The sequence below is a fragment of the Pipra filicauda genome, unplaced genomic scaffold (genome assembly GCF_003945595.2).
Source record: "Pipra filicauda isolate LSUMZ 115617 unplaced genomic scaffold, ASM394559v2 scaffold112_size3218982_pilon, whole genome shotgun sequence".
NCBI lineage: Eukaryota > Metazoa > Chordata > Aves > Passeriformes > Pipridae > Pipra > Pipra filicauda.
In genome coordinates this window covers 2175660-2197958 of record NW_024103574.1, presented here as the reverse complement: position 1 = coordinate 2197958, position 22299 = coordinate 2175660, and the positions used below count along the sequence as shown (strand labels likewise).

The 22299-nt window shown below is 38.1% G+C and overlaps 1 protein-coding gene across 2 annotated transcripts in view; it reads left to right on the top strand.

Moving 5' to 3' along the window:
• Nucleotides 1-22299, top strand: part of F3 (coagulation factor III, tissue factor) — a 59425-nt gene that overhangs the window by 15597 nt on the left and 21529 nt on the right. For both annotated transcript variants that reach the window (XM_039383340.1, XM_039383343.1), the window contains exon 3: nucleotides 11786-11913. In XM_039383340.1, coding sequence (XP_039239274.1) covers nucleotides 11832-11913 — 82 coding nt within the window. In that variant the 5' untranslated portion in view covers nucleotides 11786-11831. The remainder of the gene's footprint in view (nucleotides 1-11785; nucleotides 11914-22299) is intronic.

Sequence of the window (22299 nt, the reverse complement as noted above, 5' to 3'; positions counted from 1 at the left end):
CTTTTTGCATAGTGTTTGTTGGTGGGAATTATGTTGACTTCTCCTGAAGTGGCATCTGTTAAGTATAAACATTTATCCCCATGTTCAGACTACACTTTGACAGCTCTGCTTATATAGTGGTTTAAATGTGTGTCTTTATAATTAAACTGTGTATCCAGACTCTCTGAATACGAATCTGTGCTCACACATGGGCTCGAGGTGAGCATGCTAGCACTGGAAAGGGACTTGTGTGCCTTCTACCCTGTCACGCAGGACTATTGGTAGTGTGGGTAAGAGACACAGACATAGCTGTGCCTGCTCAGCCCAGGTCTGCCACTGCACAGCCCGTCACACTTTGCAGCAATATCAGATGCCAGCCAGGTTGCTATTCTGTTCCATGACTTAATGGTTCGATAGAAGTGCCTTACCAGAAATGGATGTTACCAAGCCTATCTAGAGCGCATCTAGAGCAGGTATCTAGAGCACATCAGGCTCACAGCTCACCTGGCCTTGGGACTCGTATTTCCATTGGCAGAATAAAGGTAGGCTGCATAAGAAAAGAGGGTTAGAGGTTGTTTCATACCTGTTTGTAAATAAATAAAGAAGAGATCTTTCTGTATAAATTGCAATATTTCCAATAGATTTTGTTTTGAAATTTGTTATTTCCAAATACTCTGGAAGAACCAGAAATTCTGTCTTCCTGTAGGGTCTTGGAACAGACTGCTGGAGTGGGAGGCCTCTGGCAGAGTTCTGGGTACACAGGAATCACACATTGAGAGCAAAGTTCCTTCGAGTTTGGAAAGATTTCATCCGTATCTTTGACTTTAAAAAACATCTGTCTTCATCCATTTCCAGCATATTTATTTAATTTGAGACAGATGACTCTCATTAGCCTGTTGGTGGGGCTTGGTCCCCTGAGGCAGTGTTGTGCTCTCCACTGCTGGCTGTTGCTTTTTCAGTTTCTGAATGAAGAGCTTTATGACTTCCTCATTAGAACAGACACAAGCATAATAGGTCAGAAGCCAGACCATTTTTTTCAGCAGTAGAGTTTATCAGTTCACCTACATATTTCCAAGTCTGTATTCGGATAGCATATTTTAAGAAATTGAAAAAAAATCACTGGATGCCAAACCCCTCATTTTTCAAAATAGTTTCTACTAGTGCACTGTCTCCTCATTACTTATCTGCTTTCTGTTTGCAATAAAGCTGCAATAAATCAGCACATTCCTGGTATTGACTGGGTCTACCTACTCACAATTATGGTCGAACCAACAGTAGTTAGGAAAACTCAGTGAAGCTGGATTTCTAAGAAACTAACAGGCTGAAGTGCTGGCCCTAAAGAGCTGGCAAAAGAACAGATCAAATTGCTTTGTTCAGCTTTCTTTTAACCAGACACTTACTGCACATATTAGGGGAAACACATTCTGCTGTAATAATTTGTTCGTAATTAAGATTTTCCTTTCACCAGTATGGGAAAAGAAACATATTCAGGTGGCCTCACTGGTGTCCAAGTCTGACTATTCATAAGTCTGACTATTTGATACAAGGAAGTAATTAGATTTACTTTTTCTTTTTTTAACTGGAATTCTGTGTGCTAGGGAATAGAAAAAATTATTAAATGTCTCATCTGTGGCTTAAAATCTATGCCAAGAAGATGACTGGGAAGTTCTTAAATTAAAATTCATATTCTACAGAAAGAAAATCCCTTTGTATCAAAAAATATCTGGTTTTTGTTTTTTGGTAGTTATACATTTTCAGTTCACAGACCAGCCAGTTTGTTTGCAGAGATTAAAAGACTATTATTCTTTAAATTTAGAATCTTTCATCGCATCGCTTGATTCTCAAATGCTTTACATTTCTCTGCTCCATGAATCTGGAAAAGATTGATACAAAAGTGGGAGGCTATGGAAAAGGAAGAACATCTGACTCACACAATTAGAAACCATGGCCAAACCACTCTGCAAGGAGGAGGTACAATGTCCTGGGAAAAATGAAAACTAGCTGTTGGAAACAAGAAACGCCAACTGCGTTCAATAGGTCTGTGTGAATCTGTGTATTTGGTGTACTGCTCTAAACATGTACTTACCTACACTCATTTAAAATTAATGTGAGACTCACTGACACAAGTAATGACTGAATTAATGAAACCAATTAAACTAAATGCAAACTTACTAGGGCCTCTCTGTGTTTGAAAGAATAGTTTGGATATTTATATATTAAATCGTGTGTATATCTGTAAATATTAATAAGATTGATAATTACATAAGTAAAACAAGTTTTGTTCTGACTGAAAATCCATTTTTATCCTCAAAAGTTGTTTAATTAAAAGTCTGTGCTCAAAGACAACTCTGTTTTAGAAAAGAAGAAACTCCTTTTTGATTTTTTGATCTGTTACAGTAGACTGAAGTTAGCCATGTGACATAAGCAAGGTATCATCTTTTTTTTTATTACTAGATACCTTTTATTGCTTATTTGCCTCTATTGTATACATGGGAGGTCTGTTTTTAATGAGCAGAAGTTTATACAGTGATGTTCTCTATTAAATGGATCAACAGCTGAGATTTCAAAATATTTCCTTTGCACATGAGAAGTTAAGTAACCAGGGTGTCATTACTGTGAGAATTCAGCAGGGCATAGGGGATGTCTCCAAATGCAATAAAGTGGAGAGGCCTGATGGAGACAGGAGCAGCACAGACACTGACAAGTGCTGGCTAAGGTCCCAGCCCTCAGGGACAGTCACTGTCACCTGTAGCAGGAGCAGTGCAAGGGATGGTGAATACGGGGACAGACACTGAGGCTTGTTCCCTCCATATTAGACCCCAGATTGGCTAGAGGGCATAGGTGCTTTAGATTATTCCTTTTTTCATGCAGTGGACTAAAACATTTCATTCTTTCCGATTTGATTAGTAATAGGGGCAGAAAAGTTTTCTGTTGGAGCTGTGACAAACATTGCTTGGGCTGGGTTACCTGTATGTGATGGAAAACATGAACAACACAGACAACTGTGGGAAAATGTGGATCCAGAAGATGCGGTAAAAGGAGAAGGAGCAGCAAAACCAACTCTATAGTATATTCTGCTGGAGCAACAACTGCAACAATTAATAACAAATCCTATGAATAATTATTAAACTCCACTAATAACAAGCAGCAAATCCAACAGAAAATACACAAAAAGCAGTGCTTTTAGCAATTATAGCAATGCCTTGCCTAACATTGCAGTTAGAAAAGCAGCAATTTAAGGGAGAACTTAAAGCAATTTCTGCATGTGAACCCATGAGGGCTGAAGTCCCTACTGTGGCACTGGGAGATGCTACAGGAAATATGGAAGTCCTCTTAAAATGGAGTAAAGTCACCTCAGAAGTCACTGCAAAAACTTTTGAGATTCAATAACTTGCAAAGGGAGGCAAGAGCCCCCCAGATGGATTATTGTCTCACTGGGAAATGCTACACAGTGAGTATGAGGTGCAGGGTGGTAAAGCCACCATAGATAGATGTCTATGCAGCTTATCCAGATAACACTGATCCAAGTAAGAAAACTTAGTGTTGGTGAATCAGGCAGAAAACAACCCGGAAAACCAGCCTTGAGCAGTAGCTTAATAGTTCACAGTTCTGTATGTACATGGAGACTGAAAACTTGGGCATATTGCAAAGGTGACATGGAGCAAAGCAAACTGAAACAACCTTGATGTATCTTTGAGATAGAATTTGGTCCCACTAGTGGTTTGTATTTCAGCTACAAGAGGCAAACTCTCTGATGAAAAATTACTTGAAAATGGTACTAGGCTATGAGCTGAGAGTGGGGAGAGTAATGCATCTTGTAAGGGTTAAACCCAAATGTTGAACCCTTTTTGGCACAGTTTGGCTTACGTTATTCTACATGTTGTCAGATAACATGAAGACTTAGTTTCAAGAGGCACATGGATGAACAGAGAGGTCTTTTCTTAATTTGCCTTGTGTTCAGGAGGTAACAAGAACAGAGGCTGCCTGTGTGGCACCTCAGTCTGTATTCAGAACCTAGGGAAGATCTACCAGATAATGCTGTTTGTCATGTCCATGTACATATTTGGGCTGCCTCTGTGATGATATACATTTCTAGCCTATGCACAGGAAGACAAGTAAGATGTTAACTGTTACTAAGCAACTGTGGTACCTAGTAATATAGACCTAAGTTTGGGCTGCATGGGCCTGGCTCCTGAAAGAGTCTTGGAACATTTAATGGAAAAATACTGTCCTTCTGACACTCACTTGTTGATCATCAGCCAATATCCTGCCGAAAACAGTGCTGAGACAGCAGGGAGATGTCTGTAGCCCAAAGGAACCTGAGGGAGGAAAGAAAGTGCCTTGGAGTGCAGTGTAGTATCAAAGCTCTGGGGAAATATTTGGGAAGCAGACCGCTCCCGCAAACCCTCTGTGACTGTCCAAAATTCTCCAATATCAAGACAGATTTTGTCCAGGGTCAGAGAACCTTGTGTTTTGTACACACTGTTCAGCAGATGGTTGATCAGCTTCCTTTATTCTAAGGTTTCCTGGGGATGATAATCCCCAACACAGTGGCAGGACAGGGAATAGAAAGCACCCAAAAAGAAACAATATGTTCTTTGGGCTTTTCACCATTTGAATGACTATGTGGAAGGCAGCCCAACAAAACAATAGAGTTCTTCCGGGAATATGATCGAAGTTTGTTCTTTGGTAGTAAGTGAAGCATCCAAATCTAATGTTTACTCAACGTCTTGGACTAATAAAACACGAGAGGAGTCCAGGAAGGGACGATATTTATATAGCCACACCTGATACAACACAGGCAAACAGCACGGGGCCCAGAATTCAGAGCACCTCGCTGCACGTTCTGGGCCCTGAGAGGTTCAGAGCCTCCTGTTTAGAGAAATTGATTTGCAGGTAGGCGATACACCTTGATGGTCTCTAACAACCACTTTGTGGGCAAAGCAGAGCTCTCGCAGAGTGTGCAAATTGCCCGGGAGTCTCCATGTCAGTTCAGCTAAACGTTGAGTCAGGCATGAACAGACAAAACACGAGGTATGAGGAAAATCCTGAAGAATTAAACTGCCTTTCATCAAGAATTAAGATAAGCCGTTTTTAGGTTAGGTAAGATTTTCGCTGGAATCTCCTGTTCCATCTAGCAACAAAGGAAACTTTTGAGATAGTTTCAATGAACATGAAACCATTAGCTGATTTACTTGGAACAGGAAACAGAAAGTCCACTACAGTATAGGGAATATCTGTATAGATTCATTTGGCAAGATACAAAGCCAAATGTATAGTATTCTGGATTTTACTCTGTAGATGAGTGCTTCTGAATGGTGTTATTACACCTGGGGGATTTTGGTTACTACTCAGTGACTGACACAATTAATTACTACTTTAGCATGTGTGTGTAATGCGGTCAGCATAAACTCTCTGAAAAAACTTGTACATAACTCTTTCAAGAGAGACATATAATTGCTTTGCTACAGGTAAAAGTTAATTTCTGGTATTTCTTAGTATTCTATTCCCTTTTAATTTATTAGTAAAAGGTTTTGAATAGGCTGCAGAGTTCAGCGCTACAATGAGAACTTATTCCTTGTTCCAATGAATACATAATAGAACTGGGTTCTCTGACAGTGTTTTGCTTGGAATAGTGCTCACAGGCCAGAAACAGCATTGGTATGAAACCTTGGCATACTTTTGCTAAGGGTTGTGCACTTTTGTTCAGCATACTGCTTGCAAACTGCTAGATGATGACTGCTGGTCAGAAACTCTTCTCCACCATTTCATGTGATAAGAAGGAAAGAAATGCAGGTTTGTATAAAAGATCTGTGTTACAGAAATACACATACAGGTGATTTTAACTTCATCTAAGATCACTGTCTATCTAATAGAGCTGCCTAAATTTTCCAGAGGGCTTAGGGCAAAAGATTGTAGCCTTTTCAATGCAAAACCTATTACATAAGTGAAGTGAAGGCCCTTTTCAACCTATCAAAGGAAGAAGTTCAAAGCAAACTCTCCCTTCAAGACACAGAATTATACCCATGCTAAAATACAAATTTCAGCTTGTTGTTCTAATCTGTTTCACAATACAAAAATGCAAGAATTTTGCTACCTAGAATTCAAAAATAAGAAAAAAGAAATTAAGTGGGAAAAAATTTCTTTTCCTCCTAATTTTGAGAGGGCTAAGCACTGCCACTTGATGGATGTTTCTGCCATTTCTAATGCACAACTAAAAGAACCAAAGAAAAACCAAATACCCAGAAGAAATACTGGGAAGTGCATGCTGCTATTACAACAGAGCAAACTAGAGTGCAGGGTTACCTTTGGTCTTTTACCCCTATGAAAGACATGACCAACTGAGAAGCTGAGTCCCAGGGACCAGGACATCCTTAGAAGCACACCTGAGGAGGAAGTTCATGCTTGGGAACTAAAACCATTAAGACCATTCTTTGCAGTTTAGCAATCTTCAACCCTGAAATGGATTATGTTGCAGATATTCCCCAGATGTGAAGTCCTGAAAGCCAGGGCTCCATAGAAGCAGGCTGAATGAGTTAGAACGGAAGCAGCCAAGCCACTCTAACAAGGTACTGCCTGATAACAGAAGCCCTTTAAAAAATAAATTAATGAAATATAACTCATTCAAACAAATCACAGTTTACTAGTGAAAATTTATTTGATAGAAAATTGATGACCATTCCTGCTGTAATTTTTTTAAAGGTTTTCATTCACAATTGGAAGAAACACTATTTCTTACTTAATTACTTGGCCTTTCAAAATAAGATATAGCAGATTCAGCTAAAACAAAAAGGCTAAAGCAATAAAAATCTAGTCAGATAAAGGGAAAGGAATGAAAAACATTCCATGTCCTCCTTTGGTGTTATGAAACCAAAATCATCAATTTTTTAGACTCTATTAATCTCTTATAGGTTATCTGTAACAGACACAATTCAAGACCTGCAACATCTATTGACTTTAAAGACATTATGCAAGGAATAAACCTCTAACATTGCTTTGTGTTCTATTTTAAGAGCATACGCAAATTCACTCAGTTTTAAACCTTTTTTCAAAGAAGTCCCATCCTTAAACCCCGGGCTGTCAGACAGACAAAACATCCTATGTGGATAACAGTCTAATAACAAAATGTTCATTTCTGAAAAGAAGCTGCATGCAATTATTGTAAAAGCAGCTCTTCTTTCTGGAAGGAATATGCATGACCTGATGGCCTACAGATGTGTACTGAAAACTGCTTTTGGCCTCCTTCACAGACTACCAGATGGTCTCACATCATGAGATTCCTCTCCTGTATGACTATTGCAGTCTATATGCTTAGTCACTAGAGCTATAAATAGTCTAATTCTTACTATTTTTTTAACCAGCAACATTCATGAGCCACTTTCACAGGAAGATCGTTCTGAAAGAATTAACAACAGCTTGAACACATGGCTGGTTGAAATAGTAGTTGTTAAAATTTACAAAAATATATCAGGTAGTTTCTGAAAAAAAATAATAAAAAATATTTCTTGGAATTGCTGCCCTGAGCTCCCACAAAGAAGTTTAGCTTTTAGTGGTTGGTGTGGGAGGCAATGGTAGGAAGGAGCTGGTAACAATTACTAGTCAAAGTTTCAGCCCTTTGCCTAGTCTGTCTTCTTCTGGGACTTGCCACATGTATTCTTCACTGCAAAATCTGTTAACAATAATGACACAGTTCTGCAGAAAGCACCCTGGTAATCATATCAGATTCCCATGGTTTCTGCTGGGAACAGTTCTTAACACAGCAGAAAGGAGCCTCTCTTAACCCTGTGCTCACTGCATTATTCTCACCATGTCACCGATGATATCACATTTCGAATACATTGTGCTTTTACCAGAAACCATAAAGAAACTCAAAAGACTATGAAACAGTCTGGTCTAAAACTAATTGAGGAAATAATTGGAAAAAGACTAATGTTAACTTCTGAAGGATTCTTTTCAGCCTGAAGTGCATGACTCCTTCCTCTCTTTTCTGAAAAATGGTGAATTTGAAAGGGACCCAAACCTAAATTCCAGTTCCAAATTCTTCACATATTTTGAGGATGTACTCACTGAGGTCTGAATTGTGCAGCTGACCCCACACTAATGACTGAATCAAGCATCTAATTTGCAGGCACCTTAAGGGCATAGGTTATTTGTGCCTTTTTAAAAAATTAACCTATTTGAGTTCCATACATATAATGCACCAGGGTGGGGGAGGGGGAAAGCCACTTGTAAATTAAAAAGTTTAACCAATGGTTTGCCTGCAATTAAAAGCAGAAAATTCAAGTCAGTAACATTTCAGTTTTGGTTGCCTAAACCTAAAGTTGTTATTACAGAACTAAACATTATTTGGTTTCAGTTTGTTTAAATGAAACCCTCAGTTTTCGACAAATTCAGGCATCTCTTCATTCCTTCCTTTTTAAATAAGAAGAAATATTTTCCTAGGCAGGTAACATAATAAAATATCTGAAGACATTTTGTTAATGTTTAAACATCAGTTTGAATTTTCTGTGGTTTTTTTTTTTTTTTTTTTGCTAAGAGATAGTAGTTAAATGATCTTCACAGTGACAGGGAAATAATTCCATTTTTAGAGAACAGTTTCTCTCAAATCCATTTAAGTTTCACACACATTTTAAGAAGTAACTCCTCTCCCTAGGCATTGCAGGCTTGACTCACGTACTATGATGATCAGCGGAAAGCACTCCGTGTGCTCACAGATGTTTTCTGAGACACATGTTGAAACTGGTATGAAATGCCTTATAAGGTGTTACTCTGGCTTGGCCTTCAGCATATTATTCTGAGATGTTTTTGCATGATTTATATGAAATAAGTGTTAAGTAATCCAAAACCTGCAGATCAACAATGAGGAAAAGACTTGCAGGGATTAAGTGATGTGGGGATTTAAACAGATATACTACAAAAATAGCCATCAGTAGTCTCCAGTGACATGCCTTAATATGCTTCCTTATGAGAGATTCTTGAGTCTTCATTATTTCATTTAATGAAAATAATAAAGATTTCAGAGAATAAACAGAGTCACAGGTTCAGCCTAGAGAAGAGGAGACTGACAGGGGATCTCATTGCAGTCTTTAACACCTTTGTGAGGGGAAGCAGAGGGGCAGATACTGATCTCTTCACTCTTGTAATGAGTGACAGGACTCAAGGAAATGTTATGAAGTTCCACTTCATATTCTAGTCAGAGTCTACATGATGCAAGTAAAAATACCCTTTAAACTGGGGAAACAACCTCTATTTGAAGAAGCACAGATACATAGCTTACAGACTTCAGGTGTATGTATTAGTGATTATGGATACAAGGCAGAAGGTGAAAATAACTACTTTCACAAACCTGTACCTGCTAATGTACTCTATACTAGTTGTGCCTATTTTTCAGTTACCCTCAATGCTCCTGGCTAAGAACATGCCTTGCCAACTTCTATCAAAATACTTGTGCATAAATATAAAGGGAAGCATTTATCGTATTTTACACTATATAGTTATGAGAAACCTCAGTACGTTTTTCTATCCTGGTTCCATTTTCAGCAAAACTTGCTACGGTTCTTATAATGTTGACTGATATTCTTCAGGGGTACTGGCAGCCAGACAATGGGGAGCATGAAATGTCTATAGATCAGGTAGTTTTCAGGATCAGTTTTGAACATAGTTGCATATAGTTAGCATTTACAGAAAAAGAGTTGTTCAACCTCTCCATACTAGCTGACACATCCACTGATAAAGGAGACAGTATCTGACTAGTCATTTGAAAAGCAGGAAATTACCCTTCATGTGACAGCACTTCAATGTGAAAAACCCTCGATATCTGTGACAGTTTTAACAGTTCAGCACTTTGCCATTGTCTGCATGTGTTTTATAGAGCCATGCCACTGCCTGTGCTCTATGTTTGGCTTTAAAGCATTTTAATTCTGAAATTTCAAACACTAAATTAGAAAGGAAAAGTGTATCTTCAATGATTCCATTTGTTTCAGTAAACAAGATAATGAGAATGTTATTACAGCATCTAACACAGAGAGTCATTGAGGATGAGGATGCAAGTGAGTCAAAAAGACCCAATGGAGTCTCCTGACTTTATTTCCTTGCTATTGATCCAAATTGAAGTCCCTATACCAGTTCCACTTTTGATCAGTCACTTTACACCAGCATCAGAGCTGAACTTCACAGAAGAGGCATATGACTTAAGCACTACAGTTTGATCCCTTGTGTTAGAGGATCCAACTATGCTCTCCTCTGTTTCTTCAGATGTGCTCTTCTCAGCTGCTCACTCATTTCCTCAGATATAGTGAAATACCCAGGTTGCCCAATAGGTTCCTCTGATATAATGTTATTTTATGGAAGCTTGTAGTCAACCTTTCAGGCTGATTATTTTCCAGTTCCTTTCTTTATAGGCAGAGGTGTTACTCATTGCTTCCCACTGCTCTGCTCCACGGTATTGCCAAGCTAGTTTGTAGTAATGCCATATTTTGGAAGACAGCTGTACAGATCCCAACAGCCTCTTCATCCCATAATGTTTTTGCCAAGAGTGCTTCATTATTCCCATTCTCGCCATGCCTGGAAACAGGTGCATGCAAAATCAGACTTCCCCTCTCAACACTGCAATATCTGCTAACCATGCTTATAAACTTCATCCACTACCAGTGCTTCCAGGGCAGTAAACCCTGAAGTCTGTGAGTTCACCTTTCACCTGACAGGAAACCACATGTCTAACCAGCAGTAGAACTATTTTCTTTCTTTAAGTTTTTAGGTTTCTCAGAAACCACAAGGTGTACAGACACCGAATTGTTTCAGTTATCTCATTCTCAGGTGCAATGCCCAGTGTCTCTGAAGAACACCAGTGTACATTATAAGTTTCTATGCAGTCTCTAGGAGAGGCATATTGAATAGTCCTGTGACTGGATGAAGAACAGCTGCCTGTTTGCCTGGGAAAGGAGAGCACTTCATCCTGAGAGTAACTGGACATGATCAGAGTGGAAAAACTCCTAGGGTACAGCCTGAGGCAGCCAGAGGGAGACAGTAAGTGAGAAACTGTATAGACTGGAAGACTCCTGTGAGAAGGGGATTCACCTGCTGCAGGAGCAGCTCTAGTGCCAGTGTGGATAGGAGGCAGCTTTGACTGCAATAACATGTGAGGTAGGAGTGGATCTGTTCAAATGGTCCTGTAGACCAGATATCTACAGTGGTTTTACTACAGACACATTCTAGACTAGTCCTGAGACCAAAAAGCCCAACTGTAGTTGGAAGACATGGAGTGTCCAGGAGCAAATCTTGCACTTCAGTTCTATCTGAAAGGAGTCCAGTTTGTGTGCTCTGAGTTTGCGATATATTTGTTTACAAGTCATCTTTTTAGACTCTTATGCCCAGCAAAGCAGTGTTTTCTATTATTACAGATTCACACTTGTATGGTTTATTATTTGTGTATTCTAATTATATACAATTCTAACGATCTACAACCCATCTTAAAGGAAAAGGCATATATGGAATGGTAGGGCCTCAGTTCCTCTTCACATCTCTGACTGACACAACTCAATATTGTGTCTTGCTATTTCTATAACCATAAGGATGTGCTGTAGTTTACTGAAAAGATAAGATTACAGACTGTAACAAAGTAAGTGGATTTGTCTATCACCTGAAGAATAGCCATGTTGTCCTTTCCTTAATGAACCAGTACCTCAGGAATTCTGAGCTGCTACATATGTAACAATATTCAAGATCTATTCCTCTGCATTACTAAACTTGCAAACATAAAGAAAGTGCTTTTAGTATTAATAATAAATTCCTGACCTTTTTTGTGCAGTCAGCTTCTCACCATTCATTCTGGGATGTGATGATAAAAGAAGGAAATGAGAAATGGAAATTCCGGCACTGAAAGGCAAGCTCAGAGCAGACTGAGAGGGAACTATCTCTACATCCTGACTATTGAAGGTATGTATTATAGGAAAGAAGTGTCAAAAATCTTCTCCATGAATTCATATCTGAGGATAAGAGAGTTTTCAGCGTATGTTCTTTTTAACAGTACAAGATGTGAACTAACTTATTTAATTAAAAGAATGCAAATGCATTTTATAAAAATTTTGAAATCAACATGTGTTTATCTGATTCCGTTTTTACAGTGAAACAACTTTGATTCCTTTATTATGACTTTCTTTTTGATCTCAGTCACTTATGAAGGAAAGAGAAACAAGCTGTATTGCAGTTTAAAAGCTTTTGTTGTCAGTAATAGAAGACTCCAGCAACTGGAGTATTAACTCCCGAATTTGGTCTCCTGTTAACACTGCATCAGTACTTGAGCCTTGTTGCCCTTGCACAGCCAATTTGATCACAGAAATACAAAAGGTGGGATCTGAGAAGATAAGGTTCCTAATCACCTTGTATTTGCATAGACTGGTCTTAAGATATCCCATCTAGGTTGCAGCTCCCTCCTCCTGCCCTGCCAGATTTTATGACTGACCCAAATTGTGAACTCTACAGTTTTTCCAAGCAATGCTGCGGTTCACCTGCTTGTTTCTAGATACACAATCATGACAAACTGTATCTTTCTGAGGTCTATTCAAAGCAGAACTCATAACCTCTATCACAAGGTCTCTGATAACGAACAGCAGCTTGTCATTAAGGTGGACAAAGCAACATGGGAGTGTACTGAGAAGTGGGAGGAGAATTTGAAGCTAAGTATTCTTCTAAACTTTGCAAAAACATTCTTCTCTCTGGTACCTGTACACTACCACATGTCACCTGCCATTTCTTAAGAATGCAAATACACTCACCCATGGCAAGGCATGTCAGGTAAAATTAGATTTCTCAGGATGGCAAATGTTTTAGGTAATACAACTGTCAGATATTTTTGACTTTTTTGGGATTTCCTTTTGGCAAAGACTGTACTGATGGGATAACATATCAGCAAAAGGAATTTCAAATTATCAAATCCCTTTTGGTTTGACTGCACAGTAGGCTATATATTTTGGCATGAATTTAACAAGTACAGAAATAGAATGCTCTCCCAGCAATTGTATGGCATGCCATACAATATTCAGCAAAACAACACAAAAAGATTGAGAGGATACCTAAACAAACCCATAAGCTAGAATTCTGCAATTTTCCCAAAGGATACAAATGCCTATTTCCCATTAAATTAACAAGTATGGATTTTCCATATCCCACATATAGCTTTGCCCTGTAAATATGTTTTTAGAGTCCCTATAGGAATTGCTTGTGAGATCCCCTGCTCAGTGGTTTCCGCAATACATTTTTTAATTTACTTGTTCTTGAGCAAAGAGTCAATAATTGAGAATGCTACAGACATGAGCTACTTCTGCTGAGGCTATTATTGGGATTATACTGTCACAGATGTAAGTAAAGAGAATAAAAGTTTCTGGTAATGCACAAGATAGTAGTACTGAGCTCCTGCTTTTAGATGTTCATGGGGAAAAAAAGAAAAAGGAAAAAAACCAAATCAAGAAAACAAACAGGAAAAAAAAAACCCCACACCAAAAAGCCCAGTGAGATATACTTCTGACAGAGCAAAAATTTTAAAAATCTGTGCTTATTAAAAAAAAAAAAAAAAAACCAGAGCATACACCAAGTTTCTATTTCATAAAATGAATTAAATATTCTTCATACTGCTCTCCTTTAGCAGTTAAATTTTCTTCCATGAAACCTTGTAACACAGTCTTGAAAAATGAATAATGAGTTGTCTAGAAAAATTAATTTTCTGAAAATTTAAAGAACGTCCATTTTATTTTTCTGAGCAGTTCACCCTTCTGGCATAATATTGTGCTGTAGATGTGTCACTTTGTGACCTTTCAGAGTCCTACAGTTAATTCTGACTTTGTGCTGCTATTTACTAATCTCAACACATGGGAAAATCTTGCTGATAATATATTGATAGTTTGGGGGTTTACTTATGATTGATTCTTTTATCTTTTTTCTACTTTGTCATTGCACTTTGGCTACAGGGAGAAGAAATTACTTAGATCTATTTCTGCTTACTCTAATGAAGCACACTTGGTCTTAGCAGAGATATACTAGCACAAATAACAATTAAAACCAGAATAAGTAATTTTGGCAGAAATTAAGCTATTAAAAGAGTTCCTTGTGAACAGGGCATGTTATGATACATTCACTCTAGAGATTTTTCAAAAGCAGAGTTAGACAAAGAATTAATTTGACCAAGAACAAGAAACTTGACCACACCAAGAGAACTGGCATTTACTATGTCAATACATACATCAGTCATCAGTATAGGAACCTGATACAGCAAACAACTTCAAATGCGGCTGGACTTCATAATCCCTTGAAAAATAAACTGATATGAGCTCATCTTTATGGGTAAAGCAAACCATCAGAGGTCAAGGAGAATTCCACAGAATCAGTTATGCAAAAGGAACAAATTGTACCCACCTATGAGCAGGCACAGAAAGACAGACTGGAACATTTCCCAAAGTGTAGGGGAAAACTGAGCAGAGGAAAGATAGCAAAGTATAATCAGGCCTTAACCTCTCCAGGATGGTACAAAGAAAAGATTTCTAATGATTTGTCCTTCCTCTTTGATTGATGGGATTCAGGCTGCCCAAGACTGAACAAGTTACTGCCATTTAGAGAAGAGTGCCAGTAAGCTATGAGGAAAAAGGGGTATGAATAAAGCCTAAACCAATACTATATTTTCAAGAGAGAGCTGGGATGCCATAGGGCATTACAATTCTAATTCACTAACTTTTTGAACCTTATTACCTCAGGACTAAGCCTTTCATACTTATAATCATAGAATCATAGAATCAGCCAGGTTGGAAGGGACCTCTAAGATCATCAGGTCCAACCCTTGATCCACTACCACTGTGGTTACTAGACCATGGCAACAAGTGCCATGTCTTCCTGACTAAAATAAACTATTACTAAATTACATTTCCGAGATTTCAGTATTTATTATGAAGCTTTCAACAACACAAGTTGTTTTTACAATCTGCCTTTCTACAACATTCTGACTAATTTGCCCATAAATTGTGAAACTTTTTTATTTGTATATAGTACCTTTGTCCAAATGACACAGGTTTCATTAGATGCGTAGACAGAATGCAAAGATGCATGACTAGAATTTTTTTTCTTTCATCTGAGATTAAGTTACATGAGAGGTGCCACTAAAGCTGTTTCTGCAAAGGAAACAGCCCAGACCAGTCCTAGAGGTTTTAAACTTCCAGCTTAAAGAAGTGTCTGAGTAATAGCATCTGCCTCATAAAGACGTTTTGCCATTGTGAATAATCTCAAGCATTATAAAACCTATAATAATATTTACATCTAATGTTCTGCTTTGCAGTGACTGTTAAAAATTTGCATCTTATTACTGATCTCTAGATTGTCTAGTTTCAATTACCAAGCACTATCTGGCATCATACATAGGCTTAAGAGAGTCACCTCTTCTGCAGGCAGTTTCTTTTAGGATAGCAGGAGTTGTTTCTTGGTCTCCACATCAACAAGAAAACAGGGAGAATTAATTTACTATTGAACCAAGGAGGGCATGTTTTTCTATTCTGAAATTATTCTGTTATTCTACTAAGTATTTTTGTTACTACATTAAAAAGAAACAGTAAACTCTCCGTTTATTGCTTATTGTTTCTAAAAGTGACACTGGATAGTGACAAAAACCAAATGGAATAGTTGAGTAATTAAAGAAAGTAGAACAATTGGAAGAGATCATAATTTTTCTGATTCTGTGAGTCAAATCAGTTCATGTGTCTAGCCAGGAAAGAGACTGAAGGTATTATAAAACACAATGCTATGTTATTTTTCCTTTTACTCTTCAGCTGGAAGGAAGGACTACAATTATTTCTCTTGTAATCACTAGCATTAATTGTGTCTCTAATGCAGTACCAAAACATTTTAAATGTGAGTTGGTGCTACCATGATCTGATCTATGGTGAGTCAACTCTGGGAGCTAAGCTAGTAGAAAACTTATATTATTTTATATTATCAGTTTTCTGGCAGTTTTGCTTTCAAACTGTTATGCAAAATGCTTATGCCAAAACATATAAGGAAATAGGGCTGTAGCAAAACTAAATTACCTTGGCTGAAGTAATTCTGGAGCTGCACTTTCACTGTAGGATTGATCTGATTCTAACATCTGCAAATGAAAGCATCTCTTATGAATCTATTTACTTTGTGCAACAAGAATGCCCTTGCAGATGACAACAATTTATGCCCAGACTTATAGGTTATTTTCAGCAAGACACAGCCAGCTAACAGCTGGAGATGTGCGAGTTAATGCTAAGCTTGCTTCTCAGTGTATATGTAGCAATGATGTTATAGAACTAAAGAAACATAGCATATTAGGAAAGTTCCAAACTTAAGAAAAAAAGCTACGTCAAAATTATTTTTTAATGGCTTCAGGGATGAAGGCAACATTCAACTTTGCAGCGGCAGCAAAGAAGATTCCAAGAATGAATCGGTGAGGGACTAGTCGAGTTTGAACAGTCTTGGTGCAGTACATGAGGTCTTTGGAGCATGCTAGGAGCTGTCAGGGGAGTGACACAGGCTAAGAGAGCTCCACCAGGCTGGAGGTCGAGGTATTGTTCTAGACTCACAATGAACAGCATAACTGTGGAGATGGCTGTGGCTCTGTGACTGAATAGGGGCTCTAGGGTTCCCACCTCTACCTTACTGCCTCCCAACATCTTCCTCCTCTCCAGACCACAGTGCAGGACTTCTCCCCAGCCCAGCCTACTATCTTATCACCCACCTTGTCTCCCTGCTGTAGCACGTCACCCACTGGTGCCCCAGGCCCTGCTCAGCTCTGCTGCGTTTCCTCCGCTGGCTCCTTCCACCACTGACAGCATGTGAGACACCATGGGAAGCAAGGATCTCTTTCAACAGTGCTAAAGCTTGTGATTATATTTGAGATGGCTCTTTATGCAACCAGTGCAACCAGAACAGTGCAACCAGCTCAGAGAGGTGTCACACACCATCAGCAGAACAGGAGGAATGCACAGGCACTGGAGCCCCACTTGAGCGTTGCCTCCCCAGAACCCCTCAGCACCCTCTCCTGCACCCTTTCAGAGGCCTCATGTCCTCATGTGCCACACATCAGCGGCTGCTTAGCCCTGTGAAAGACCTGGAAACAGAAAACACAGCAGTGACAACTGGTTTTAGTGCTGTTATGTTGACAGCATTCTGTTCTGCTTTCTGAAAGCTGTGGATGCCTGAGCCAGGGGAATTCTTGTAGCCAAAAAGAACCTTTCCAAGCTTTACACAGAGATGATAGGATCAAAACAAATTTATAGAAAAACACGGGGGAAAATAAAGCCAGGCTTGGCTGGCATTGGCTTTTTACTGACCCAGTTTTGGTTTCTGCCCAAACTATCCACTAAAGAAAATATCATAAAATCTTTCTGCATAGAATTTGTGTGTTGTGTCAGACTGGGCTTCAACCCAGCCTATCAACTAAACAAAACACTTGCTGCACAGTGTTTGTACATCATACGTCCCTTGCTCCAAAATATTTATAGAACAGACCTATGCAGTGGAAGGCTACAAGTTCTTGACACAATTAGTTTTCAGCTGCTCCATTTAATACCACCTGTTCACTCACAGGTAAGTTAACCTATTCCTTTTACCAAAATTCTCAGTGCTTTTGAATTTCAACATTTTTTAGTATTTTTCCTTATATGCTTATATTATGTATCCTGTTAATACATAATACCTTATGTATTAGCAGCACTTATTACAAGTGTTTGAGACAGTTGAAAGGGATAAAGAATGGCCAAAAAGTGACTGTTTCAGTAACAAGAACTTCAAAAGACTACACAACTACAGAGCAATTTTAAAATTCTAGAGCTATTTTAAATTTAAAGTATTGAATTAAATTTTCAACTCATAAGAAGTTGTATAACTGCTGAAGACAATGGAACTAACATGAATTTAGTTAATCTGAGGATCAAGATGATAATGATACGGGCAAATAGCCACCTGTGACTTTAGATTTTGTTGGTTTTTTAATCTGGTCATATTTTGAAATTGTGAAACTTTCCCCAATCTCAAAATATTTTTGTATGCATTGATCTTCTGTGACAGAATACTGAAAGCAGAAGAACAATATTTAAATGAAAACAATTGCACATTTCTGAAGAAACTGTGCAAATTTCCCATTTAGAAAGTCATGTGTCAGACAGTTCTGCTGTTCAGAGATGTGACTCCACTGACCTGACCTTCCTTGTGACACCGTTCTCAGGAGTGGCCAGTCCAGGAGAGAAAATTATTCTCTTCAGTTTGGTCTTGGAAAGCATTCTCAGTGCTCACATGCAATATCATTATTGCCTTTGTGTTTATGTATGCAGTTGCACTATTAACATTTCGTGTAAGAATTTATTTTCTAACTCTAAACAAAGGAATCTGAGGATCAGCACATCACTTCCACAATATTACTATATTTTCATCTGGAAAAACCATGAAGTTGCTATATTTATTTGCTCGGGCATTCTGAAAAACAGTTTAGAAAAGAACTTCTAAGCTTCAGATTTTTAAATAGAGGAAAATTTGATGAGCATTACAGGCATACTAACCTCTCTGAGTGAGCCTTCATCCTCTCAATATCACTAGAGAGTTTAAAAAAAGATATCTTGACATTTTTAATTTAAGTATTTGAACAGCTTTTTGCCATATTTAGTCACTAAAATAACATTGTCCAATGTGAGCTGCAGGGTCACAGCTTTGGTAGCCAAGTTGTGTTTTGTGGAGCTGCTAAGTCCTTTGGTTTTGAGCACATTGTGCTCATTAGACAGTAGTTGCATGTGACCTGCCACATTCAACCCCAGCCAGTGTTAGAAACTCCACTTAACACATGTAGTCGTATCCACAGCCACATTTCTATTTCACTTCACTTTTTAGTGCCACACCCCTTTTCTTACTATATTCCAAGACTGAGGAGTCAGCGAAACTTTATGACCTCTGCATCTTCTCATCATTAGGAAATTAAGCACACTGGTTACAGTAGAGTATTCTGTGTATAACAAGTGCCCTTAAAGCAGACTGCATCTTGCAGCAATAGTCTACCTACACCGCTTGCAAAATAGTTTCCACAGTGCTTTTCATAGTAGTAACTAGAGTCAGTTGACAGCACTAGTAAACAAATGGCCCTCTAGCATGGATTCCTCACTGCTTGAAATAAAAAAACTTCAGAGTTAAACAAATTTCCCCTGAAAAAGGACCCCGCTCACAGTGTCACATCATCACAAGCAATGAAGGAGCTGTTTCTCATGCAGCCTGCAAACTTCCTGAAACTTCTTGCAGTTGTTCTCTAGCCTCATTTCAGAAATGATGTAATTTTCATAGTGATGGCAGATAGCCAACTGCAAAAGTTAGGACTGAAGAACCAATACATTTTGGTTTCAAATGCTTTCATGTTATGACCTCTCATGTTACTGCTCTCCAGGTAATTCCTATGGATGTTCCCTAGAATACCTAAGAAGGTAAGGATAAGAACTTCTCTAAGACACCTGTAACTCTGAGAAAGTTTCAGGAATTTATGAAGATTAGAAAGGTAGTCATAACATCTTTTTATCTTTTACCTAAATAAGTTCTTTCTTGGTTGTAGATACAATTCAGCTGTTTCATAAAGGACACATGTATTTGAATTTTGACATTGAAAGTTCAGACCAAATTCTGAATTCTTATCGCAGTCTTTTTTACATGCCTCCAAGGTCTATCAATGTTTGTGGAACTGCACATGAATAGAAATCATACCTCACTCCCTGGTCTGCCCTGCCTTACATTACAAAGTCAATACTGCAAACAAGTGGATTGAACACACAGATGCGTGTATTTAGATTAATTAGCATTCAACTTTAGCCTAAATTATGAGGTTAATCTCTTCCTGTAGAACATTAAAATTAAGAGACGAGGTAAAAAACCTCTTCAGGGTAAAACCAAATTTATGCATAAGAACAAATGAGTGCAAAGTGACTATTAGTACTTTTAGGCTGATTCTCAAAGGAATTAGGTCACTATTAGAGTAGTAATACTTTAGAACAGTCCTATAATAAGGAAAAAAAATCAAAACCCAAACCAAATGTTCCTCATGAAATTGAGCATTTTATGAAAGATTACATGATTTGGCATCTGCAATAGTCTCAAATTCCCACAGCTCTATGTTCCAAATTTTTTTTATATACATCCCAGCTATTAACATTGTATAACAGTATATTCATCACTAGCTTATAGTCACAGCAAGTATACTTACTGTTGCCTTTTTGTCAAAGCTTTTAGGGAAAGTATACTAAGGAGTAAAATGAAACTACAAATCAAGGGAAAAGTGGTATTATAACAAAGTCTTAGACTTCTTCCAACATATGCCTTTAAAGTATTACCATGAATAAAGTTCAGTGCTGTGGTCATAGTTAGGCTATGCTGAAGAATCCTTTGAAAGGAAGATACTTGAAGACAAAAGGTAATTCCCTAGATACTGCAGACAAAGGCAACAGTGTACGTTAGGAATTAAATCAACAATATGATTACATTAAGTCCTTTTTAGTGACAATTAGTCTGGTTAAGTTGGGGATTGCTGCACGGAAGTGTATTTCAGGACAAGTTCCGATTAACTCCTTTTGACCAGCCTTTGTTGACCTTCCAATGAATCATTCCAGTCATCTGATTAATTTGTTTTCTCTTTATCTACCAGGCTGTCTCAAGTACTCCAAGGAGAGATGAGATACTTAGATACTCCATTTTTTACTTTCTGCTTGACTAATCTGAAAGCTATATTAAAAACAAAATCATCTTCATTCTCCTATGACTATAAAAGGCTGAGGACCAAAAAAATCTCTGTAATTATTTGGTATATAAGCAGGTATGGCTGCTTATGTTTCCATACCACTATGAAGCTAGCTAGACGTATCTACTGTTGTTAATCTATAAAAAAACCAAACAGAAGATAGGCGACAAACAAACCACCAAGGAATAAACCAAGGAATGAACTCAAGTCAGCAAACTCCAGCCAGGTGTTTTGGGCTAGACTGCACAATTTACATAGAGGTCTGTGTTGAGGGTGTGACTCGGCCACATTTTATCAAGCAATTGCCACCACACTGTCTATTATAGTTACACAGTCTTTTTGCAGCTCTGAAACTAACCCTGTTTCTCATCCTGTCCCCCAAGATGAGGAAAGCTGGGGTACATGGAGTTGACAAGCCCTAGTCTGTCTGGAGTACATTATTATTAGCTCACTGGAAAAAAAAATATGTTGAGTCCCCACACTACACTTCACGACATGTCTTTGTGCAAGAAACTCGCTCTCTGTACCCACCCATACTTATCTCTAAAATAGTCTGTTGCAATTTTTACTGAAGGGCAAGGTGGTACTTTATGAGCAGACGCAGCACACAAGTGTCATTAAGCAATAAATGCTACGTTGATCATTTCCCTTATTAGTGCCAAGAGCTTTTAATCTCTTCAGTGAAACCTGTGTGTATTTATTACAACAGTACACACCCAGAAGTGTCTCACTGAGGTTATGAATCCCAATCAGCATTACAATAAGTAAAATTTCTCTTATCTTACTAAGGTGAAACATTTCATGTTGGTCTATTTGACTCATGGGAGCAATGAGACACAAGCTCATTCTTTTGTCATACTACTTTAGTATTTTATTTCAGATGATCAGCAATTCCTTGGGCTTCAGCCCACTTTGATCACACAGATCAAATGACTGCAATTTACTGACTACAAATATATAATTTCTGTTAGAGTGATGAAAAGTTTTGTTTTTTATTTTATCAGCGTGCTAAGATTAGAACTTCAAGTGTCAATCATGATGCAAGTTATCTAGGCTAACATTTAGATTTATCAGAAGTCATCAAAAACCCTATAACTGCAGTATTGGTTGAAGCTATTTCCTAATATGGTGAAATGCTTGAAGTTATCATTGAATTTAAGTTTGTGACAGTTTGCTCACTGAAGCAAGAAACCTACCATGACTGAGCCCTAACCTTTCAGCTGTAAATTGGAGGGGCAGAGCTCTTGGGGCAGCAGCTGACCCAAACTGATGACATGGACGGTTCTTTTCCTACAGTGCTGTTATCTTTTCCCCAACCTGAAAGCTCAAAACCTTGTAAAATTTTGCTGCTCAGATTTATATCTAACCTGCTCTCCATGGCCTTACAGAGGCTCAACTCATACTAGTAAAATCCTTTGTGTATTAAAGACTTACAACATCGCTTCAGAATCTTGTCCATCTGGTGACATTGCAGTCTCTGCTAAAGATAATGCTTCTTAAAGAAGTAAACTGGTTTTGACAAATATTTTATTAATATATCTATTATATAACAAATAATT